General features: G+C 37.1%; 1 protein-coding gene across 1 annotated transcript in view; it reads right to left on the bottom strand.

The window, feature by feature from the left end:
- The window catches only part of pcdh1a (protocadherin 1a), a 147,864-nt gene extending 125,167 nt beyond the window's left edge, over positions 1–22,697 (bottom strand). The window contains exons 1-3 of the mRNA XM_038289189.1: positions 22,175–22,697; positions 7,428–8,242; positions 2,988–5,174 (exon numbers count right to left, since the gene is read on the bottom strand). Of these exons, the coding sequence (XP_038145117.1) occupies positions 2,988–5,174; positions 7,428–8,222 (2,982 nt within the window). The 5' untranslated portion in view covers positions 8,223–8,242; positions 22,175–22,697. The remainder of the gene's footprint in view (positions 1–2,987; positions 5,175–7,427; positions 8,243–22,174) is intronic.
- Positions 22,698–26,691: the final 3,994 nt, after the last annotated feature.

A 26,691-nucleotide genomic window follows, 5' to 3' on the forward strand; every position in this document is an offset into this window, starting at 1 on the left:
GCCTCAGAGGGTGTCACACTGTTTAGTACCTGTGACACTGCAACGTGGGAAGCTTCTTGAAAGCTTCTGTCATCTTGTGTTGGGTGAAAATAAATCATTGTCAAGCATTTTTCAAATAATCACCATCCTTTAATAGAAAATGCACTGTGGCGACATGAATACAGCACTGCTAGATCTAGTTGTTTGATTCTTTAAAGTATTGCTCGGTGTAGTTCAGAGATGTCAGTCATGTTAGGTTGCTAATTATACTCTATCTGCAGTTGTGGTTGTTTATGCAAAAGGCCCTATGCTATGCTGTCTTTTGAGGCAAGGCATCTTTGAAGTTAGATGATTTTGGTTTTCTATACAGGTGCTGGTCATAAAATTAGAATATCATGAAAAAGTAGATTGATTTCAGTAATTCCATTTAAAAAGTGAAACTTGTATATTATATTCATACATTACATACAAACTCATATATTTCAGATGTTTATTTTGTTTAATTTTGATGATTACAAATGACAACAAATGAAAATCTCAAATTCATCATATCAGAAAATTAGAATATTACTGAAGACCAATAAAAACAAAGGATTTATAGAAATGTTGGCCAACTGAAAAGTATGAACATGAAAAGTATGAGCATGTACAGCACTCAGTATTTAGTTGGGCCTCCTTTGGCCTGTATTACTGCAGCAATGCGGCGTGGCATGGAGTCGATCAGTCTGTGGCACTGCTCAGGTGTTATGATAGCCCAGGTTGCTCTAATAGTGGCTTTTAGCTCTTCTGAATTGTTGGGTCTGGTGTATTGCATCTTCTTCTTCACAATACCCCATAGATTTTCTATGGGGTTAAGGTCAGGAGAGTTTGCTGGCCAATTAAGAACAGGGATACCATGGTCCTTCAACCAGGTACTGGTAGCTTTGGCACTGTGTGCAGGTGCCAAGTCCTGTTGGAAAATGAAATCTGCATCTCCAAAAAGTTGGTCAGCTGCAGGAAGCATGAAGTGCTCTAAAACTTCCTGGTATGTGGCTGCGTTGACCCTGGACCTCAGAAAACACAATGGACCAACACCAGCAGATGACATGGCACCCCAAACCATCACTGACTGTGGAAACTTTACACTGGACTTCAAGCAACGTGGATGAAGTGCCTCTCTTCTTTTCCTCCAGACTCTGGGACCTTGATTTCCAAAGGAAATGCAAAATTTACTTTCATCAGAGAACATGACTTTGGACCACTCACCAGCAGTCCAGTCCTGTTTCTCTTTAGCCCAGGCAAGACGCTTCTGACGCTGTCTGTGGTTCAAGAGTGGCTTGACACAAGGAATGCGACAGCAGAAACCCATGTCTTTCATACGTCTGTGTGTGGTGGTTCTTGAAGCACTCACTCCAGCTGCAGTCCACTCTTTGTGAATCTCCCCCACATTTTTGAATGGGTTTTGTTTCACAATCCTCTCCAGGGTGCGGTTATCTCTCTTGCTTGTACACTTTTTTCGACCACATCTTTTCCTTCCCTTCGCCTCTCTATTAATGTGCTTGGACACTGAGCTCTGTGAACAGCCAGCCTCTTTAGCGATGACCTTTTGTGTCTTGCCCTCCTTGTGCAAGGTGTCGATGGTCGTCTTTTGGACAACTGTCAAGTCAGCAGTCTTCCCCATGATTGTGTAGCCTATAGAACTAGACTGAAAGACCATTTAAAGGCTTTTGCAGGTGGTTTGAGTTAATTAGCTGATTAGAGTGTGGCACCAGGGGCCATCAATTTTGAACCTTTTCACAATATTCTAATTTTCTGATATGATGAATTTGAGATTTTCATTTGTTGTCATTTGTAATCATCAAAATTAAACAAAATAAACATCTGAAATATATGAGTTTGTATGTAATGTATGAATATAATATACAAGTTTCACTTTTTAAATGGAATTACTGAAATCAATCTACTTTTTCATGATATTCTAATTTTATGACCAGCACCTGTAGTTCAGTACTATATAAACCCTGAGAATGAAAGGGGTGTCATAAACATAGAAATAAAATCAAGACATCTGGACAAGTGTAATCATTATACAACATACTGTAATTTTCAACGATATAAGATGTCTGCCTCATTTTTATTATAAAATGCTGATTTGCATACAATGTATACACTCTTACTTGCCTAGTCCATCATATACTGTACATTCAGACAACTGCAAATGACACAGAAACCTAAAGACACACTAGTTTCCAATCCCTAGACTCCATTTTTTTCCTGTTTGTAATCCCCTCTGAGTCTATTAATATTTTCTGTTTCCATGGCAATTTGAGTCTTGCCAAATGTTGTCAAGATAAGAGAAGATAAGAGCATAAGGAGCAGGGAGATAAGAGCAAGTGACCTGTGGAGATCCAGAGCACTGGAGGTCGGGTGCAAAAGGAGAAGTGAGTAACAGAAAAAATGGACCTTGCCTGCTCAATTCTGCTGTCAATTTGATGGAAAAAAAAACTTGAAAGGTCTTGCCGTTCTCTACATGTCCAGGAAATGAACAAAAAGTGTATTTTCACTTTTGAATTCTCACAGGGAATTTGCAATGTAGCCAAATACCATGTCCCTAAATGTATCAGCCAACAGTTAAAATCTTTGATATATTTTTTCTTATTAATCAGGCATACTGTTATCAGTATGACATCAATATTGAACATTAGTTATCTTATTAATTTAGAAATTAAACTGGTCTCAAGTGTAGGAAATTGAGAACAAAAGGAAATAATAGTAACAAATCTGAAAGACTTAATGTCCAAAGTGATGATACTAATAGAATGTTTGCCAAATGTATCATCGGTATTTCTTCAACTTCAGATCATACTTTCCCTTAAGGAAATAAAAATAAATGTAAGGGCTGAATTCATAATGTAAATTTGTTGGTGCTATTTACCTAATCCTTATCAGTTACCCCCCAAAAAAAACATCAACACACAAACACTTACTCCTTCAATGGAACACTTAAAAAGTAGACCAGCATTATTTACCTGTTTGTTGCTATACTTGGGTTGGCTGGTCTTGTAGCTGTAATCTGAGTACTGGTCTGAGCCGGTAGAGTTGTCATCTCCTCCAGTTCCGACAAAAGTGTTGGCTGCTGGGAGGTCCTGCACAGCCTGGTGCTTCTGAGAAGCTGAGGGAGATTGGGCTTGCAGTTGAATTGAAGGTAAGGGAGAGTTGGAGCGGTAATGTCTGCCGATATCTGGGCTTCCTGGTGAATATGTTAAGGGCAGGTGTATCCGGGGGCTATCATTGACTCCATCAAGGTTGAACTTCAGACCCTTTTGAAGGCCGACCTCTTCATTTTCTCCAAGGGGCTTTGGGGACTTTGGGGGCTTGCCTTTTCTGCCTCGTTTACCTTTGGCATTCTTTGGTGCCTGCTTGGGGGCATACAGATCCTTTGTTTCTTTTTTACCTGCCTGATAGCCACTCTTTGTTTCTCTCTGAATGCGGTGGCGGATAAAGACTACAACCAAGATCAACATCACAACTCCTGCCACACCGGCAAGGCTGCCAAACAAAATGTTACTGCGATGTGCAGCAAAACCACTGTCAGGATCACCAGCAATGTCCCTGTCTAGTGGAGTATAAAGACTGTGTCCAACCAGGGATTCCACTAAGCTGACATTTGAAATTGTTTCATTGACATAGATGTGAACCAGGGCAGTAGCATGGCGTGAAGGCTTTCCCCTGTCACTTACACGCACTACTAGACGATGCAGTCCCCCATGTTTGCGGGTCATCTCCTTTGCTAGAGTAATCTCTCCAGTTGTGGGAGAGATGCGGAATAATTGGTAAGGATTTCCTCCAGCAATATTGAAGACTAGCTCTGCATTCGGCCCACTGTCCAGGTCTTCAGCCTCCACCACTTCAACATGGCTGTCTGGGGATGCTAGAGGTGATAACTGCCTGAAGGAAGAATTGGAGGGCTTTGTAATAACAGGGTCATTGTCATTTTCATCCAGTACATTAATGGTGACACCAACATAAGAAGACTTGGGCGGTTCTCCCCCATCCACAGCCTTTAAACGAAAAGTATAGCTACTTTCTTTTTCTCTGTCAAATGAGATGCTTGAAAGAATAGTACCTGTTCCATTCTGAACAACAAACTTCCCCCCATCAGGTTCTACAGAGAGGTGAACTTGAGCATTCTCACCTTTGTCCATATCTTGAACTGTCACCATACCGACAGGACTCAGGGGAGGCATGTTTTCCAATACTGAAAAGCTGTAGCCACTAAGCATGAACTTTGGCTCATTGTCATTGCGATCAAGAACTTTTACCACAACTGTTGCTGTTCCCTTGTGAACAGGCGATCCTTTATCTGCCGCTGTGACTCGAAACTCATACCGCTCATTATTTTCACGATCCAGTGGGCTTCGAGCTCTTACTTCCCCTGAGTTGGGGTCGATCTCAAACAAAGCTTTAATGGTTGAGTCCGCCACAATGTTATACAAGAGTTGGGCATTTGTGCCACTGTCAGCATCTGTAGCAGTGACATCTAAAATCCTCTCACCTGGTTGGTTTTCTTCAGCAAAGTCTACCTCAAACAATGTTGGGGAGAATATTGGTGAGTTGTCATTCACATCGGTCACCTGCACTTTTAGGGAGTTTGTACTGGATAGTGCTGGGTTTCCCGAATCCACCGCAACAATTTCTACTCTGTAGTCCCTGACTCTCTCAAAGTCAAGTGGTGTAGTTGTCTGAAGAAAGTATTTTCTTTTGTTGTCAGTGGGAGAGTCACTGGCAGGGCGAAGTTGAAAGGGAACATCTCCTGCAACCACGCAAGTAACTACAGCATTCTCTCCTTCGTCTTTGTCAGAAACCTGGACCAAAGCAACAGCTGTCCCCACTGGCATGTCCTCTGAAATATTGGCCACTCCTTCACTGTGAGTCACAAGACCAATTCCACGAATTTCCACTGCGGGAGCATTGTCATTTTGATCAGTCACCTCAATAGTTACAAACGTCTTAGAGCTCTTAGGTTGAGGACCTTTATCTCTTGCCACCACATAGAAAGACAAGCTGCTGATTTCCTCTCTGTCCAGAGGTCCTTTGACATAGATAATGCCAGTAGATCGATCAATTCGTAAGAGTTTTGGCACTGGGTCGACTGCTTGGTGAATGGTGTATTCAATTTCTCCATTAGGGCCCATGTCAGAGTCATTTGCTTTGACCTATAATGGAAACAGAACAAGCGGTTAACGGCTTAAATCACAAGCAACAAATGTTGGTGGATTTAAAAGGAAACTGGTGTTATTTTATTATTTAAGTTTATATTTAAATAACAAACTAATCATCTGAGTAAATCAAAGCAAGCATGATAACATAGTTTACTTTGATTTACTAATTTTTTTTTAGAAGCACAAAATGTGCATTTCAGTCAAAAAAATTTTCTCAATGGCTCCCCACTTTAAATTTGATGGTTGTGTTACTGTAGCTATTCTATGTCTATCTCTTTATCTATATCTATAGGGAGACATATGGTAACATATTAGGGCAACATTTTTTCTTTATAGAAATCAGATTAAAGACTTCAAAGTAATATATATAGAGAATGCTGCACAGAACATCTTATACCTACACTATGACAATGTTACTATCCCTCTTTTCTTTTTCTGACATTATAACACCAAAGCAAGCAATAAGAAGCGTTTTTAACTATCAAAGTATACTGTGTTAAAGCTTTCCTACAGTATGTGTAATACTGTTTTTTTTAACAAGTTTAAGGATGGTGAGACCTTATAGCAAGTCAGAAAAAGAACTGTTTAGAAGAACCTGAAAAACCTTATCTCAGTATGAAGAAATACTATATTTCAGAAAATAAATAAGTCATTTTTCACTAAGAAGCCAGCAAAACACATACAGCAACAAACTATGAACCCCCTACTTTTATATAAGTACAGCCTAATAAAGTTAAGAACCAAGGGTGGAATTAGCTGGATTTTTGAACTAATCTTTTTTGTAAAGGATATATATACTTTATATATATATATATATATATATATCTTAAAGAATCGCCCCTGAAATACTTCTGAATCACTCCTGAAATATTTCTGAATATTAGACTTCTGAATATTGTTTTTGTATTAAGTGTGGTTTTAGATGTAAGCTGCCGATACAATAATTACTGATGTCTCTCCATACTATCGTAGTCAAGCTTTTCAACAATGTGCTGATTGCCGATTAAATGATTCATTTCCTTTCTTTTTTATGATGGGCATGGCATCTGCACTTATTATGAAATTATTAAACATTTTAAGTCATCTGATCATCAAAGAGTATTTTAATTTCACTCAATCACCTTTAAAACATCATCTCTGTTTAGAGAAGAACTCAGCATATCTTAAAATTTTCAAACGTGTTTTTTTCTGCATTTGATGGACAGGCCTCCAATTAATCTTGATTATTAGCTTATGTACATTTCACCGATTCTTGAACTCTTTAAACTCTATGAACTGTAAACGGTGGGGTAGTTAATGTATTACTGATAGACAAAGAATATTTAAATATTTTTACAATGCTTAATTGCCTCTGCCATCTTTAAGAGCAATTCCCCCTCCTTAAGATGCTTTTTTTATGCCAATCCATCTTACTGATTGGTTTAAAGAGTATAAAAGTTGATACAATGTTAAGTTTTGTTTGTTTGCTTTAAACTCTTAAAATGAAACATCAGAGAGATTAGAGAGCTTCCTACAGCTGTACGGATTATATAATCTAGCGATGTCCCCTATTTGTGTCATAACACTGCTAGTTAACTGAATAAAAAAAAAAAAAAACAGCTTCTACACTTTCTGTCATTTAAAGCTTTGAAAATACTTGATGAAAAAAAATGATAAGAAGTACCACGCATCAATGTATTGTCTTTTCAATTTCAGTTTGAATGATATCAGGCTAAAACCTGTTAACCTGCCAACTGCATGCAAACCACTACAGTAGATTGCCTGACTAATATACGAGTAAAGATTATCTCTGTGAATAACGGAATCGCAAAAAATACTATTCTGAGCAATACACACCAGCAATAAAATAAATCAGTTATTTATTCTGTATTTTGCATTTCTATGTATAAGTGGTGATAGCATTATTATAATTACAAATACACAGCTTAAGATGCAGTAGCAGAAAATGTTCTACAGTTTAAATATGAATGATTTCATCATCATACACAGTTAAAAATGTTTATGATTTCAAACTTTTTCGCTAAAGTTATGATATCATGGTGATATTAAATCAATCCATTCCTACATAACACTTTCAGTAAGTTCGTTTTAAAACAGAATATCTTTTGTACATCTAACTCTCATTAAAATGTGGCTTTATCAGAGTAGAAAATAATTGAAAATAATTGCAGAAAAAACAAACAAAAGAAAAATTAAGACAAATCTAAGCAATTCACATTTTAAAACACATATTTTTAACAATCTCACCTGTAACACAGAGTGCCCCACCGGACTGTTTTCTGAAACTTCTGCATCATATGAGGATTTTTCAAACTTGGGCAAGTTATCATTAGCATCGGTCACAACCACTCTGAGCAGAGCACTGCTGTAGCGCTGAGGGTTTCCTCCATCCACTGCCTTGATGGTGAGGTCATAAGAATCCTTTAACTCACGGTCCAAATTGCCTAGGACGATGAGCTGTGGGAGTTTCCCTCCCCTGTCATCAGCCACTTGTAAACCAAATAGGGTTGCTGCATCTGGGCCTGCAGTCAGCGCATAGTCAGCCACTCCATTCCTCTCAGAATCCCTGTCAGTGGCTAAAGGTATGGAGAATAATGCCCCCATGATTGTGTTCTCAGGTACTGAGATGGTGAGCACAGAAGAGGGAAATTGCGGGGTGTTGTCATTGATGTCCTGTACTTCAATGCGTCCTTCAATAAGTCGTGGGCTCTGGTTCTGTATCAGATCGGTTACTGACACTTCAAATTCCAAATAGCATGGCTTGCCTTTAGCAAGGGAACGGCAGTCCCGGAGGGTCTCTCTGTCTATTGGAATCTCTGTAGTGAAAATGTCTCCTGTCTTCCCATCAACTCGAAGGTAAGGGGCGCCCACCTCTAACTTGTAGAGGTGACCTGAATCTGGCAGCCCCTGGTCTGCTGCCAGGCTGCCTATGAGAGTGTTGGGGGGCTGCTCCTCATGGACTCGATAGAGGATACTGCCGTCGGCAGAGCCAAAGTGCAGCGCCACGACCCAAAACAGTACTGCTTGTAAATTCAGTTCCATTAGGTCATCAGAAGATCTGCCTGTAAAAATAAAGAGAGAAGATAAATTGGGTCAATATGATGAAAATAATGATGCTAATGAAAACAAATCCTCTTAGAAAATCCTTCTTCAGCATTCTCCTTTAGCAAGTTCCCGGCTAGAGCAAGTTTCACAGGAAATAATTATGTATTTTATCTAAGAGTAAAACCATAGGGCACATATCCACAGCTCTTGCACTTCAGAATCCAATATTTAGTCAGCAGGGAAAAATCATTACATTGTGATCTGGTTGCTCTATGTCTGTAAAGTTATTTATTTCTTGTTAATACTTTGTAGAAACCTAAGCCAAGCTAGAGGCGATGGTAAAAAAAAAAAAGAAAGCTGTACTTTTTTTATTTAAAAAAGCAATAATACCCACATACCACAATGGTTCTGTTTCCATCCCAAAGCTTCAAGAGCTTGAATGAATATTTCAGCTTTATGAATTTTATGTAGAAATTAATGACAGAACATGAAATTAAATCTTACAAGCCCACATATAAAACAAACTGAAAGGCCAGTGTGGATTGTTTCAGCTGAATAATCAAATAAAATTGTAATACGAAAACTCACAACCAGAGAGACTCATTATTTCTGTATTATACCATTAGACATTGAGTGGGGGAGCTGTGTGAGCTATCCGTGTGTGTGTGCGTGCGTGTGTACGTTTGTGTGTTATGGGTAATTGAAATAGGAGCAAATCACTGAGGTTAAGCATCACGGTCTGGTGCTTAGAAAAACTTAATGGTGGAAACGTTTTTAAACTTTTTTTTCATTTGCAGTGCATCAGGGGAGCACACTACCAGTGCTTATCATGTATTGCTGATGTTGGCGTCTTCAGTGCCTGCTGTAAACCTACAGTATGTTTGTGTTACTGACGCGCTGCTTGAATATACAAATCAATACTGGCTCTTATGGCTCAGGGATTAGTCAGGCTAGACCAATCCATAGTCAATTCTGCTTTTTGGCCACTCTCTTAACAGAATAATTTAATTTCCTTCTATTTAGTAGAGTTGCTGAAATAAGAAAAAACAAATGTTGAATGGCCTGTTTAAAATTATATGTCATGATATCTTCTAAGTAAGAAAATCTAAATATTTAAAAGGTTGATAATAGAATAACTTACATTTACCTTTTACATTGTTTTTTAAGCAGATACAGAAACAAAAATATGGTAGGTAAGTTTTACCCCTCCACACAAACACATTCTTGTTTTTGAGACCTATGGGGATATATCATTGAATTACATTCATTTTATATGGCCTAACCCAGATCCTTACCCTAACCCTAACTATTACCAACATATACCTAACCCTTACCTGACATGAATACACACTGTAGTCCTAAACCTAACCCTGGCTCAAAAAACAGAACTTTACAATATGCGGACCAGGATTTTGTTCCCCATAAGGACAGAAGTCCCCATGACGTAAGTGTCTAAACAGACTAAAGTCGCAACACGGTCATAAAACCAAGTCCACTTGAACACACACAAACATGCTGTAGACAGTAAGCAAACTACTGGAAAAAAAAAGAAATGCATTTTGTTGTCGAAAAGACAAAAAGAAAAAAAAATGGTGTTGTAGCTTATTGATGACACAGTAATAATGTGGCACTTTTGCCCTTAAGATCCTTTGCACAGGAAATGTCTTCCCACAAAGATAGTGAGGTCGGATTTCTCATCACAACCTGTGTCTCTCCCTCGGAAGTACTTGAGGCAGGAAATAAAGAGAGGAGAAACAGAAATACGAGGGAAGGGGACACCAGACAGTTCATGCCTCAACTACTTTAGATAGCTTGGACAGTGGTAAACAGTCAGACATGGCAACAGCAGGTGTCTTTTATCAGCAGTTCATCAAGAAAAAAAAAAGCTTTCTTTAACCGATGATCACTTGTATAATTTGTAATGCTTATTCTTCTCTGTGTCTGAGCTGAATGAATTACAGAACGTTAGACTGTAGAAATAGTCCATTCAATTCAAGTCAATTTAAGACACATTTACATCTATTAAATGTAGAATCTTGTGACAAATTTCAATATTTTTTTTTGCTTTTTTTTAGAGAGTGAAACTCATGTCAGGCTTAAGCCAGCACATTTGCCAGCACACTGTGCACAGATGAATCCTTTATGTGGACTACAGGTATCTTACAAGGACTGCACTGAAAAAAGTCACTATTTGGTGCAGTAAACTCTATTAAAGTATTCGTCATAATTTCTACTCTGTATTTTAAGCGTCAGTAAAAACCAGAGATGGGAAGTAACAAAGTACAAATACTTTGTTACTGTACTAAGTAGATTTTTCTGATATTTTTACTTTACTACTTATTTTTATGGCGACTTTTTACTTCTACTCCTTACATTTTTACACAAATATCTTTACTTTCTACTCCTTACATTTTTACACAAATATCTTTACTTTCTACTCCTTACATTTATAAAAATTGGCTCGTTACTTTAGTTTTGAATCATTTCAATGGAGTTACCGTTATTATTTTTCACGTCATCAATACCAAATTCAATCTAATTGGATGGGAATCTACGTTGCATTTGACGCACCACTACAAGATGAATCGACAGATTCGGCGGTATTCATTCGCTGCAAATCATTGCAGCTTGGTGGCAGTGGCGTTAGCATAGTAGTATGGACGACGAGATGATTGAAAATAAACACAACGGAGATCTAGTCCTATTAGCAGACATCCATTTAAAATGTAGGCAACGGCATGGAAAAAGTGGTTTCTACTTTTACTTTTATACTTCAAGTAAATTTACAAGCCTGTACTTTGTTACTTTTACTTGAGTAAAGAAGTTTAATCAGTACTTCCACTTTTACCAAAGTATTTTTTAACACAAGTATCTGTACTTTTACTCAAGTACGGAAAGTGAGTACTTTTGCCATCTCTGGTAAAAACTAAAGATTCTCAAATAAAATTAAAAATTTTTTAAATGTTATACATGAACTTTAGGGAAACAGTAAATTTTACTTAGATGTCCTTATACAATTTAAATGTTTAATAGCACTATGTACATAAACCTAAAAATACTACATAAACTTTACTCTAAAAATGTAGCCTTTTGAAACCCACGCATGGCGCATGTGTACTGTAGCTCATAGCAGGACTGATTCTGCTCCGAGTCCAGACGTTACATGATCACACACAGAGCAAGAGGTAGTCCCAATGACAGTCATTCTGGCAGGGTGCAATAGTGCTGCAAAAGCCTGCTCGCTGCTCATGGGACTGATATATGCCCTGAACTTGGCATACCCTCCCCTGTTACGCTACACTATTGAAGTCTTCCAAAACCTTTACTGGAATTTGATGGATTTAAACTGTCCACAAAATTAAACACCCTGAATTTGAAGCTGCTTTCCTAAATGCATTCATGACTTTGTCATTTTAGGATAGGAAAATGTGGCATCAAAAGCCAAGAATTAGCAGTGGGTTCCAGTTAATCTTAGTGGAAGGCTGCCTGTCATTAATGGTTTTTATTTTTTGCCAAAAAAGGTAGGCCTATATGTTATTTGGCAAAAAATAACAACAGATACCCTTATTCAAATATCTAGTATTTTATTGTTCATTGAGAATGGTTAGACAGTTTAAGCTGTTAATATTTAATTGTGTTGATTTTATCCAGTAGTCTGGCTGACTGGTTTTAATGTTGAAATTGCACTGTTTCACTGTGTAGGTTTACACTGTGGGTTTACATAAGATATCTATCACATATTTCAGTAGTGACTAAATTACCAGATCTGTGTTGAATGCGGTGCATACAAATACTGTGTTTTTCTTGTTTACATACATACCAACCATATCTTTTTTCAGTACAAATTCTAATGCAGTACAACATAATGCACTTTTACTATTAATGCTATATTTGTACATACATTTTTTTCTTTTAAATAGAGGCATACATAATCTTTAGACCACTCGTCAAGGTTTAAGTGGCTGTTTCTGTACTGACCCTCACCCAGAAGTTGTTTTGAGCATAATTGTGTTAAATATTCTTGATTTTACATATGAGGAAATTTTTGTAATTAATCTTTATTAATTGCACATTTGAAAATTATGATTCCAGTTAGAGGACTGCTCAGTGTCAAAGTGGTTAGCACAGCTGCCTTGCAGCAAGAAGGTTCCGGGTTTGATTCCCAGTCCAGGGTCTTTCTGCATAGAGTTTGTATGTTCTCCCTGTAGATGCATGGGTTATCTCAGGGTACTCTGGTTTCCTCCCACAGTCCCAAAACATCACTGTTAGGTTAATTGGCTTCTCTAAATTCTCCTTAGGTGTGAGTGTGTGCGTGAATGGTTGTTTGTCCTGTTTTTCTCTGTGTTGCCCTGTGATAGACTGGTGACCTGTCCAGGGTGTACCTCGTCTCTCGCACATAGATATCTGGAGATAGGCACCAGCATCCCTCGTGAACCTAACTGGGATTAAGCCTGACAAAAAATGGATGGATAGTCAAATTTCTGGCTGGGCAATTTAATACAAAAGGATATTTACTTTATTGTTAAACCGTTTAAAACGAAAAATAAACTATATAATGTATATTAAATGTATAGACTATTGGTTCAATTAATTTGGTAACATTTACCAAAAGAAAGCTGGCAATGATTAACTAATATTGGTGAATAATGTAACATAATGCAACAAAGTAAATCAATATGTCAAGCACAAGAAAATAATTGATATCTACTTAAGTACTTCATAACAGCAAATACTACAGGGATATTAGATTTACTTAAAACTTTGAGAAAAATGTTTGTGCCTATGAAAAACAAGTATGCTTTACTTAATTTGCTTAAACAAATCCAACTTGGATTTAATAAAATAAGTGTTATTTAATATCTTCACAACTGTTATGTCTAATGGAAAGTAGAATACACATGATAGTGGCAACTGAGTGTTACTTGATATTGCAGCATAAAATTTTACTTAAATCATTTGAGTGCAAATACTTAATATATATTTTTTTAGTAAATCTTATGAGTTGTTTTTTTTAAGTGTACTGAGAGAAAGAGGCAGAATGTTTCTCAGTGGCTCAAAGTCCTTTTTTAAGATTAAGCTAAATCTGCCACTTTATTTAGAAATCAACACAGTCTGGCACAGAATCCGTATTGCTTGAAGTCCAGTATGAGGGTTTAAGAGTCAGTGTTGATTTAAGGCATTATGTTATCTGGCCTTGTTCGTCCATTTTTTTTTTTCTGAAGACCAAAGTTATTGCAGACACTGTTTAGGACATTTTATAACCTTTTAAGGTTTCCCTTATCTAAAAAGCTTTACAGATATACAGATTTATATTTTGCCTGCACACATCCAAAGGTGAAAAAAAGCTACTTTAGTAGCTGTCTTACTGTGTTTGATTTTACAACAGACTGACCTGGCCTAAATCCCATGGAAACCTTTTAGGTATTGTCGGGAGGAGGATGAGAGACACCAGATCCAAAAAATGCAAATGACCTGAAGGCTGCTGTCAAAGGAACCTGGCCTTTCATTACTTCTAAGCGGTGCCACAAGTTGATCGCTCTCATGCCACATCACATTGATACAATAATTTAACCAAAAGAGGCTCAATCAAGCACTTAGTCCATAGAAATGAACATACCTGGCATTTCAGGGAAAAATATATTTTTCTATTCTTCCTACTTAGTCTACTTCTCTGAGACACTAAATATTGGGCTTTAATATATTTAAACTATACTGATCAAAATAAAGGCTATAATATGAGAATCAATTCCTGAAACGAATGGCCAAAAATACTAAATTCTTTCAACGGTTATCAAACTTTTAGGATGCAAGATATATGTAATATTATTCCAATTTTAAGAAGATGAGATATTTCTCCCATTTTACATGAAAAGATGTTCTACAGAGGAATAGAATGTGGACTATTAGGAAGCAAAACCCAAATACAGAGAAATCCAGAGAAAAATCCCATTTCCTTCTGAATACATTGAAATTGGAAGTGCCTGTTATTGATGCACTAATTGCTCTTGTATCGATGTGTCCACTTTTACATTTGTGGGGGGGAGGACCTCTAGTCAATGTAGCGTGAACAGTGAGTGGTGCTTTTGTGTGTGTGTGTGTGTATCTGTGTGTGTTTACTTGTGCAAGTGAAACAGACAGCCAAAATGACAAACACAGCAAATACACAGTGGAGAAACAGTTCTGTAGCTTAGACTAACATTATTATCGACACTGCAACACTTGAGACACCTTTTAGGAACACATAGTTTTACATGTTTAGTTATGCCCTTAATTCAGTGTATATATATGTGTATAATATTATCCAACTTTTACAAAAGAATGTGTGAATGCAGTGGTTACAATGATTGTACCCATTCCCCACACCCAGTAAAGATGTGATGAAAGCCAAAAAAAGGAACTACTGTAGCAAATCTCAAACTGAATACTTTTTTTTAACTATTCATAATTTAATTTAGGATGGGAAAAAAAAGATATATCAAGAAATACTTGTTTTAACCAAACATCCGGTAGCAAAATAAGCATCCTTTATAATCCCTTTTAATTAGATGTAACTAAACTGTGTTAATTTCTAATTTCATACATGCTTTAAAAGTGTATCTGATTTTATAGGAACTTTGAACGCTAAATCCATGTCTTCCTCTTTCTTTGGGGGTTAAATTTAAGAAAATATAGAGCTTGATTACTCTTGGTCACCCTGTGAAAAAGGAAAGACATCTATGTGTATGAGACAAATGTACTAATCTTAATAAGGCAGGTGACTGGTGCTCGTCTAATTGTGCTGAAATCTAATCAGAGAAATTAATTAAAAGTCACAACTGGAAGTTTAACAGAAAAAGGCAGGAGATGGGTGAAGGTTTATCTTACAACCACAGAAAGCATTGTAGGGGTTGTAAAAGGGACATTTTTGTATTTATAGTGCAGCAAATATCTGAATCTTAGGGTCCCATAATAACCATTCATTCTTTTTAAATTCTTACTGGTTCTGGCTGTTTGGGAATTAATATTTTCTGTCTTACCATAACAAACAAAAACGTGAAGTTTGCTGCATCCTACTAGGGCTTTAACTGGAAGGATGTGCTTTGGCCAGATTAAACCATGATGACCATATTGTGTTTCCAACACATTACACTATAGGGGGAAATTGGTTTAAAAAAAAAGATATAAAGACAATCTAGATAAGTAACAATTTTCACTATTAACCAGTGTTGGTTGTGCGATGCTATGTTTCTTTTTCCAAAAGGTCCTGAGAACCTCGTTACTGTGGAGGACAACATAAGCTGAAAGACCAAGAGATTTTAGATAAAACCCAACTTGACTCCACCAGTAAAGGTAAGGTAGGTCTTCATTTTCAGCCAGATACTGATGCAAAATATATGGCCAAATCAAAACATCAATTTCTTATAAATAAAATACTATTTAACAATTATATTATTCCAGAGAGAACTTGTAGAAATTGTATGTGTACAATTCATTGCATTGTATGGTCATGAAATGAGCTTTAACTCCTCTAAAATATTATTCTCTGTCTCTTTTTATGTCATTTTGGCAGTTAAGTCTAGTCCTTTACAAAATGGCCATTTAGATATAAAAACCCTAATTGATTTCATTATGTTTTGTTTAGCGTGAACTGTCCCTCAGCTATTACAGCCACTTCTAACATGAGTGGGCATGCTTTGATGGTGACATGATTGTTATGGTTGATGACACTCATGACTTAATGCCTTCCAGTTGGCCTCATGCCTGTCTTCCAGATGGCTTTGTGCCTGGCAGCCCAGTGAATTGGTATTTTCATTTTCTTTGTTTACATTGATGGAAAATTCATGTTGTTAGTGGAATATGCTATCATGTAGCGAGGGCATGTTATAAGGCGAATTCTACTGAAGCCAACCAAGCCTTTGACATTTTAGTTCCAATTTCCCAGCTAAGGACATTAGGTCAAAAGTTTCAGTGACATAAAATTCATTTTCCTAAAGGCAGTCAGATGGTGAAGAGACATCTAAACCTACTCTTCTGTTTTAGAAAAAGTGCTACTTGAGCCGAATTGAGAAATTAGAAGGGCTAAACTGGGGCTAGCATTTCCTAATTCTGTGGGCTTTTTTCTTAGCAAGACTTGGTTATAAACTGTAGCCAAGATACTGTGGAGACCCACAAGACTTACAAAGTGATTCAGGCAGATCCCAATTCAGCATTAAATCAAACAGAGGAGCAGGAGGTTAGCTGTTCAACAAAGCACAAATGCTTTTTTCTTTTTAGAGTCCTGACAACTCCGGTTAAATCAGATGTTTCATTGTGAGTCTCTTAGCAAAGGTCTTTGCTTGCACTGGAATAAAATGTATAATAATAGGGATGAAAAATATTTTTGAAATATTCAGTAGGAGTAAGATTCGGAAAGAACATTTCTATGCTTTCAAACTTTACCTGAGTAGACCCAGTAGCAAGAAAAGAGACACTTTGTTTTTTTAATGAGAAGCCCAAAATGAATTCAAAATTGCATCACAAATTTTTGCTAGCAGCACCACAGGTAATCTTTGACTTGAATAATGTAGTATGTCGTCAAACAGATGCATCCGAATTACAGTCTGTGTCTTTTTTTTATGAGAGGCTGTTATAGTTCCAGAAGGTGAATATCTTTATCACTAATTGCTTCCTACTAACATTGTTGTTTCTTTTAAAGCTGAAAATACCAACAAATCTTTTTATCATAACACCTCATTAAATGTGACTTGAAGAGAGTGATTTTTTGAAGAAGTAACACTTTTAATCCAATCAAGAGATCTATTTTCTGAGCAAGAATAACATTTCAACTCTAACTCTGAAGCAGCACTCAGCACATAACCACATGGTGTGATCAGCCAATGGTCCAGATGGTTCCAACATAGAGAAAAAAAAGTGAAAGCATCCTGCAACACTATATGGAATTGGGCCTTCAAAGACAGCATCAAACTGCCTGATGGGATTGTTGCCTTCAGGCAGGCCGGAAGACTACAAGAAGGGATTTAAAGCTGACAGTTGCTGCCAAGATCCAAAACTCTGCCTCAGATTATTGAAACTATTGCAAGGCCACTCTATAGAAAAACATGTCTATGACTCATTCTCAGCATAGCTGCTGAATAGCAATATGGCTTTATCTTATATTTAGTGCCTCACTTAATCTCAAGAAGATTGTACTTTTGCCCCGTACAATAATTGCTGCTTTCTTGTTTTAACAAGGAGCAGTTGGATCCTGTCATTCCAAACATTTTAGTTCTAAAAAAAAATAATTCTGAAATCCAAGGAAAAAAACTGTTTTACTTTTATTGTCATATTTTTACTCAACAATATTATGTGGAAAGAATCTCAGACTGACTGATTGCTTGTAGATATCACAACAAAACTCAGTTTTTTGATTAAGGGAGATATTTATTGTTAATCAACACTAAGCTTATAAACAAAACAATTAGCACTTAACCATTAAATAATAAATTTGTATTTTTTGTTTCATATTCTGCTGTCTTTTCAGCTGTTCTCCTCCTCAGATTGTGCATCTAAAAGTTTATATCAATGTTTTTCTAAAACAGCATAATGCTTTAAAAAATACTCCTTTGGCTCAACCATTATTAATGTTGAATTTCTCAACCTTCTAAAGAAAGTGAGAGACATACCACGCTTCATATGTAATCTACACTACACACCACTCGGCTGGCTCCAACTGTTCAAGAACACATTTCAACTTCAGTGTCAACGGTCAATGTTTTTACACCACCTCTAAGTGTGTTTCTTTTTTTTTTGATAGAGAAAGCTTTCTGCACTTTTGAAGCTCAGGTTGCTGAACATGGCCATAGAAATGACCTGCGAAAAAAATTCCTAGATGTTTTGCTAAGTGCAAAACTAACTCCTACACTGACCAAAAGACAGTGCAAATATATATATTCAGCTTTACTAAAGACAGATCTTTTTCATTCATCATTCCCAAAACATCCCAAAACATCCCTACATGTGTCTTCCTGCAAACACATTTTCACTTCAAGCAACTGTCAAAATGTATTAGATTTTTTTTTTTCCAAACATAGAACCTAAGAACCAATAAATATAATTTTGCGTCTGCTCATTTACATGTTTACAATAAATCTTCTGATACAACAAATGCAGTACCAACACATTCTTTAAGGTTATTTTGTCCAAAGAAAGGGTTTTTATGCATTTCATCAGTTAGCAAACTTCAAAATCAGTAACATCATCAGTAAAATGAAAAATGTGTCACTATTCATTTCCTTCAACTGAAATAAGACTAAGGCTGTAAAGCAGAGGTCACGGATTAGCGGACCGCGGCCCGGATCCGGACCCACCTGCTGGCTAATCCGGACCCAACCTGATTTAAAACATTTATCATGTTGTCCGACGACAGTGCTAACTTAATTTGCGCCGCTTCTCTTGTTAATATGGTAAAGCCATCCGGAGCGTCCGGGATCAGGCTACACATGATACAAATTAGCCAATGAGCTGTCAGTTTGGATCACTGCTACTAGCTACTTTTAGACACAGCAGGCAAACCTTTGGCAAGCCGTGCGGTGGGAAAGAAGGAGAAGACGAAAAGAAAAAGAGAGCAGAGAAAGCGTGGACTGCTGAAAAAGTTGTTTTGAACTAGTGAAAGAAAAGTGAGATGGCGTGCTCAAAGATGACCCTGCACAATTTGAGTATGTTTGTATCAACCTGCTGCTGTGAAGTAGGATTCCACACCATGAACATAATCAAAAATAAATATCGATCCAGGCTCAAAATGAGCACCTGGATATGTGCTTGAGAATGGCTTTGTTGCCAATCAAACCCAGGTTTAAAGTCCTGCAGGGCAGTGTAAAGCCCGCTTTTCTCATTAAGCCATAGAAAAAAAAAAAAAAAAAGGTCAGTTCAGGTGTTTTATAAAATATGTGAATCAGGAAATTGTCTATATACCAAACTGAACGATTGTTCTCTACTTCAAAAAACACTTCAGATTTTTTTTTTTTTATATATCTTTTTGTTTAAAAATTATATCATAGATGCATTAAAACCTGCTTTTATATTTCAGTGTTATATTCTGTTTAAAGTAACAGATTATAATCAAAAATGTCTCCGGACATTTAGTGGTTGATGATTTTGTTTCGGACACCACTGATTTTTAATTGGTTACCCTTGCTGTAAAGTCTTTTACAGTATCTTAAAGTGTTTTTTGTGTTTTTTTTTACTCTAAAGTACTTTTACTGGATGGAGAAGCACAAAAAGACTTAGTAACTTATTAAAAATGTGTTATATCATTAAACAGAAATTGGGACTTTTAATAAGAAGGAAGAATTGGAGTGCTGCTCATGTGTACCTTTTCTGGTTACCATAGAGACAGACTATCTGCGTCCTGAGTCAACTCTGTGACTGACTGGGTGACATTTACTCTTTAAGTTGGCTGCTCCACAGGTCCAGCAGAAAAGACTCCAGAGCAAAATTACTGAGGCATGAGTGTAAATGATGTGAAGCGTAAGAGGAAAGAAAAGGCAGAAGTTATTAAATAGATTACTTTGATCTCATTCTCTTGCCTGTTTTACAGCAAGAGCAAGAGATGATTCTAATCCCACAGAAAAGCTGAACCCCCTGGCACAACTTGCGTCTTCACCTGTTACATGTAACAAATCAAGGCCACGAATTCTCCCTGTAGGATGTACTCATCGCTGCTTAGCCAGCATGGAGAGATAACGGCTGATTTAATGATTTTCTCCAACGATGTGGTTTGATGTATCGGCTGACTCTGCGCCTTTAGCTAGTATAACAGGTAAAATCCATTACCCTCCCAACAGCATGATTTATGATAGGTAGTATTAGAAGCTATGGGTCGCCCTTAAACAGCTGATCCACCCAATAGAATTTACTGCAAAATGTTATGGCTGCACACTTGGACTGAGTGTAAAACCCCCCGGCCATCTCATAATGAGAAAGTGATGGTCTTTGGTTGGGGAAAATTTGCTAGGTCCATTGCCATTTCATTTAGCTAGATGTAGAGACACGCAGAAAACACTGATAAAGGGTCCCTGCAATCAGACGCACAAGCGTACACTAAATACAATGAGATCAAAGAAGCAACAATCAAACATTACACAATGTTTTAAAGGGAGGACTGCGCAGATTGACAGTTCGTAGCATTTATTTTCCGCTTTCTTAGGAAAGAGTTAAATTGAGACAAAAGCAGTGTAAGCCACTGCTTGGGGTGCCCAAACCATTAGAGCCTCTGCAAACAATTAAATGTTTACAGAGACGATTGGTTTAAATATACAACATAAAAAATTATTTACAGTTACCCAGTTTGGTTGCTTTAAGATGCGTTTAAATAAATTAGAGCCATTTATCTGGACTCAAAAAAAAAAAAAAATGACCCAGATGGACTGCTAGTTAGCTCAATCCAATGCTAGATAGATATATTATTAATACTTTGATAAATAAATTTGTCAAACAGACAAAAATTATACACAGGTGCAGTAAAGACTTTGTTTACCTATTATTAGCCCTTTCCGGAGTCACGAACAAATAAAAAATTTGCCTCAGAAAATACTTTTCTTTTTCTTCAAAGTCATTTCAGACTTTTATACATGCTGTTATCCATATCTTATTCTAATGTTGCTCTTAAATCAGCTCCTTTTTACAGAGAGAACCTTGTGCTCCATTAAAAAAACATTATTACTGAATTCTACTTCAATTTTGCATTGATATCAATCCAAATTAATGCACATTTCCCTATAACTGTATTTCTTTTCCACCATTACCCTCTTTATAATTTAGTCTTTATGATCTAGGTCACTCAGATCTGTTAAAGTACAACCAAGTGGCAAAAAACATCACAGACAAGCAATGCACTTGAAATATACCCCAAAAAAATGATGGATGGATGGATGGATGGATGGATGGGTGGATGGATGGATGGATGGATGGATGGATGGATGGATGGATGGATGGATGGATAGATAGATAGATAGATAGATAGATAGATAGATAGATAGATAGATAGATAGATAGATAGATAGATAGATAGATAGATAGATAGATAGATAGATAGATAGATAGATAGATAGATAGATAGATAGATAGATAGATAGATAGATAGATAGATAGGTTTGTCACTGGGGTGAAAGTGGGTTACTGCCTTATTTTGATCTGCTTTGTTCGTTGGACGGCCAAATAGCCTGGAGTGCATGTGGGCACTTCGACTATATCACTATGTGGCACACAGGCTATTAAAATGTGCCTGGTGGTCGGTGGAGTGGTGAGGAGGGAACAACACCCCTGACTCTCAACAGAAATGATACACTGATCAAAGGTCTGTTCCTCCCAATTAGGAGCGCGATTCTTCTCCCAATCGTAGGGAAACTATTCTCAAGTGGTTATAACCATTATCTGCGGAAAACTGCCTGGCAAAGAACGCCAAATAAAGAATCCCCCTTCACTAATGATGGCGATTAGTGTGGTGTTTGCGCTCAGGTCGGACCTAAAAAAATTTATACAATTTGGGGTTGATACAATTGGATCGAATTTTCTGCTTCAAAGAACCCTAATGGTATTATAAAAAAAATGCAATCAGCGCATCAGATTGAGGAGTGGAGCGCATGCACTCGTAATGTCGCTCAAGTGCGCTGAGCAGACTTAATGACTTCATGCCATCACTCACTGGAGGCTGGAAGTTGGGTCTCGTCGGATGTGTCTTAATTGAAATGCATCGTCTAATCAATCACGCCGCGAATGCTGAATGTGGGTGACAGATCTGGACTGCTGCCTCTCTCTATCAGCACAGCATCCTATCAACCTGTAACACCTACCAGCTGCAGCTTGCCTATTACGCAGCACAGTGGACAACTTGTGGCATTAACCAAAAGCGTATTAGATGGCTGATGCAAAAACCTCAACGGCTTCATTTGGAAAACATAAACTTAAAAAGATGCGCAACACATCATCAGTACCTGAGCCAGAGACTTGTTCGTAAGCGCTCGTCCGCAGCTTATGTCCACAGAGGCAGGTATCTAACCCTCAAACCTCTGTCAAGGAATCTTTTAAAAATCCAGTCGACTGCAAAGGAAGAACTTTCTTCATCAAATTGATGGGATCCAGCGCCCAGCGCGTCGTTTCTTAGATCTCGCAGCACGGAAAGCTCTCCGTTCTAGGTAAAGCGCAGCAGTTCGTCTTGGATTTGGGTCTGTTTTAAAACAAAGCTCGCAAATAAGAATTTTCAGTCCGTATGGAGACCATCATTCCTCAAAATAAATGTATAAATAAAAAAAACAACAACAAATAAACCATGATCCCTGCAAAAATATGCGCATCCCATTTGTTCCAAGTTTCTCCACACTAAAGACGCACAGGATGTCTAAATTGAAACGTTAGGAATTGCATTTCTGCTACTATAAGAAGCCCATCTGAAGCATTTCCAGTGAGCAAGTGATGAGATACTGTGGGTATGTTAGTTGCTCCCCAGCTCTCTTCTCCAGTCTCTCTCTACTCATCGGAGCGTGGGAGGAGGTGGGGCTCCCACTTCCACCACAGCACACACAGCAACTTCACACTCAACATCACATTATAAGACACGGCTGCCTGTTATGACTAAAATAAAATATACTGCGCGATTCCATACATTTAAAAATACCTCATCAAAGTGGGTCACGTTGGAGCAAAAGCTGGAATGCACCTTATATACGGAACGCGTCATTCAATCCCTGTCAATGATGTTATGCTTTTTCATCTGCAGCAAACTGTAGAAAATGCATCATGGTGTAACAGGTAGTCCAGCAATGATAGTTTACTTGTTGATATGTATTACATATAAGAATGAGTGGTCTAACATGGGAGCTGCTTGGACACTATTTATTCATTTGGCGCCACCCTCAGGCGCCTGTAATAAAAAGAGAGGCAGGATCTGAAGGGGATGTTGGGGAGATGGAATGTAGGTAGTGCTGTGATAATTTACACTCAATAGTTGCGTCTCCAAGGGGGTGTGACCAGGGGAATTATGGCCACCCAAACATTATAGAACCCCAGCCTAAGATTGCTCAGCGTTTCAAAACAAATAGCCTTTATAATAAAAGTCTCAACATTTTATATTGTTTACTATTGCAAATATAGAATTTAAACCACTGAGAAAAATAAACTAAAAAAAAGGGCATGCCACTCTTTCTAAATAAAGTCTAACCATACTTTACCCCCCCCCCCCAAAAAAAAATAAACAAATAAATAAAAATAAAAAAGATTATTGGAGCAGTATCTATGATTTCATTACTTGGCATTTAAATTATTATATTAGTCAAGACAGAGTAGATTTGATTGGCTTTTCCAAATTATAGGTTTTAACTACTGTCCAAAATTATAGCTTCAATATTTTCCTTATTTCACCTTAATATCTGATTCATTTAATGTATCAAACTAGTTATAATGTGTCTTTTGGTCTTAAATAAAATAAATAAAACCTCACTATTGTATAGTTTCAAATAGTGTGAAGTGTAAACATATTAAGTTACTTAGCTAGTGTTACGAAGGCATTTTGGCATTTCAAAAATGCCTAATTAGTTTTTCAAAAATATTAAGACCAATAATGTATAAACGTGCTATTTTACCAACTAGACAAAACCTGCAAAAATGAAGAAATTATTTTGTCTTTTAACATAAAGCTTTTGAAACTATCCAAAATATCTCATTATAATGTAACAAAACAAGGACACAAACAAAGACAATGCTTTTGCTCATGGCTTTAAATTAGTATAGCTCAGCAGGGAGTAAAATTCATCCCATGCTACAGTAAGTCTCTTTCTTTCTTCCCATTAACAGGCTGATGATAATAACTGTTTAAGCGTAAAGCATTGGTCCAGGAACAATGCTGGGTGTGCCACCAAGAAAAGCCGTTAGCAATGCACTCCGGAGAAAACTTGATTTCCTGTCTTCCCCCAGCTATGTTCTGCTGCAGCAAGAGTTTATCAGAGTGCTTCCAGTCTGTGATCCTTTACACTCCTCCCCCATCTCTCATTAGTGGCAAACACACAGCTGTTGGGTTACCTCTCCAGGGCTCCCATTAAGGACTGCCACTCAGGCTTACAGTGTCCCTGAGCCAATCATATTAGAGCTCCCGCCCACGCAGCCCCCACTGCCATGCTCCTATTCAACAGTCATTTTAATAACATTTAGGTGCTTTCACAGGTGGGCCCAGAGTGGTCTGAGAAGACAACAGACACAGAGAGGAAGCATTAAAGGGACAATTCAATCAACCCAAAGAATAAATGAGTGGAAATTATTTAGGTAAAGTGTAAATAAGCACTTATTAAATTTGCAAATATAGAAAAATGTAATTATATAGCTAAATATCTAGATTTAAACATCAGGGAGTTAAGATATACATAAATCTATACACAGTTATTGTTCCATTTAAAAGTGACAAATATTCACATCTATTCCTTTAGTTGATCATTTAGCTGGCAGTCAATTAATTCATTTTTTTTAACAGTGTCCTGTCTGGTAATGTGGCAATAAGAATAATTGTGCTGATGCCAAAAAGAGCCCAACAGATTTTACTTTCACAAGTGGAGCAGTAGATCTATTGCCATAGTGTTCTGCTTGTTTTATGCATATAAGTTGCTTTATTATAATTATGCAGGGAGTTTTACAGATTATATGGACACGCACAGGAAAAAAAGGAAAAAAGATGAAAGAAAGACAAGATAATGAAAAAAATAAATAAATAATTCATTTTGTTAATTGCTCCTAAATATGGTAAATTATCACTTAGATTGGACTATTTGATAAAGCTAAAGTGATGGTTTAGGCATGCAGGGAGTGAACTTTGCACTGGAACAAATATATTTTGAAACAATTGCTGCACATAAATATATATAATGTCACTTAATTCCAGTATAAATTTATGATTTAAACATTTCATTATTGATCATTTAACCTGTAAATTTTTAATAACTTTATATATTTCATACACTTAATTATATACATTTTGGGGCCGATGGTGGCTCAGGAGGTAAGGCTTTGTTCTGGGTACCTCTCTAAATTTGGTGGTCAGTGGCACAATAGGGCCAATGTATGGCAGCCCTGCTTCTCTCAGTTTACCGAAAGACAGCTTTGGCTACACTATGGCATGTCACTAGCAGTGTAAATTTGTGCATGAAAAGGTGAATGACTGATGATGTGTAAAGCACTTTAGGGTCGTTAGACTTAATGAAGTACTATACAAATACCCGCCACATGCCATTTATTTTCACTTCAATCCATCCTTTCTGTTTTTGTTTTTTCATTCATCAATTATCTGCATTCAATATTGACCCCTTCGAAAAAGGTGAATGTGGGTTTGTTTTTACAGCATTATGTGAACAAGTTAAACCCAATTTGGAATTATTAGGAAATTTAGTAAACGCAAAAGTTTTGCAATAGAGAGACAAATAGGCTGGAGTAAAAACAGCAGCATCTGTGTGAATCACATGTTCTGGCTCTGGAAAGAAATAATGATGGATGTCTGATTAACTGTCAGTGCCTCCTAAATTTACCTGATGTATCCATATCACAGCGATGACAGTCAGAGGATCTTTGTCAAGTGCATTCAAATTGAATCAAAAAGGGATGAAAGCAGTAGAAGGGCTGTAAATCAGCAGCGGATATTGTCCAGCTTGTAATAGAGGGGGTGTGCACTGAAACACCGCTGCATGCAATATCTTTATTAGCCACCATAAGGAGCACAGCCTGGGGTGACTTGCGGTTATGTTTTGACTAAATGAGGAACAAAACTGAGAACGGCATGGGTGAATAGAAAGAGGAAACTCAGAAGCAAGGCCAAAAATGACCTGAATCCCCAAAAGAGTTTCTACAGTACCTACCAGGCAGTATTCAGGCAGAAAATAACAGTCTTACAATTTTGTTCCTTTTTTTTTTCTAAAGCTTACTTAGGCTATCCAAGACATTCAGTACACTTCAAGTTCTCTCAGAAATATTCTTTTCAAGTTCCATGTACATGTACGCCTATTGATGCTGAAACCTCAAAGCTTGTAGACCATAACACTCACTAGACAGTCTGAGTCTTAGAATTCTAAGGTCAGGGTTTGTTTGCCGTAACAGCATAAAACACAAAAATGTGATCAATACACATTCACATCCATTTTATCATGACATACCCGGCCATGAGGACCTTTCATGTCTCTGTATTTATTTTACACATCAGATATAAAAAAAAAAAAAAAAAAAGAAATACAGACAAGTTTGAAGAGCTAATCCAAACCAAATGAAAATTGACTAAAAGAGACAGAAGCAACATTCCTCCATGTTAGAGTGTTGTTTGACCTGTATTATATCACCAAAAGCTTTTTGTATGTATTTTAATGACGTAAAATGCAGTGCCATTACAGGTGTAGGTATTTCTCTAATAGATCTTCACATCTTGAGAGGGAAATGTTTACTATTCTTTTACACAAAAGACCTTAAGCTCAGCTGACATTTGATG

Source organism: Cyprinodon tularosa, unplaced genomic scaffold, assembly GCF_016077235.1.
Source record: "Cyprinodon tularosa strain WSP-4 unplaced genomic scaffold, ASM1607723v1 ctg265, whole genome shotgun sequence".
NCBI classification, from domain to species: Eukaryota; Metazoa; Chordata; class Actinopteri; order Cyprinodontiformes; family Cyprinodontidae; genus Cyprinodon; species Cyprinodon tularosa.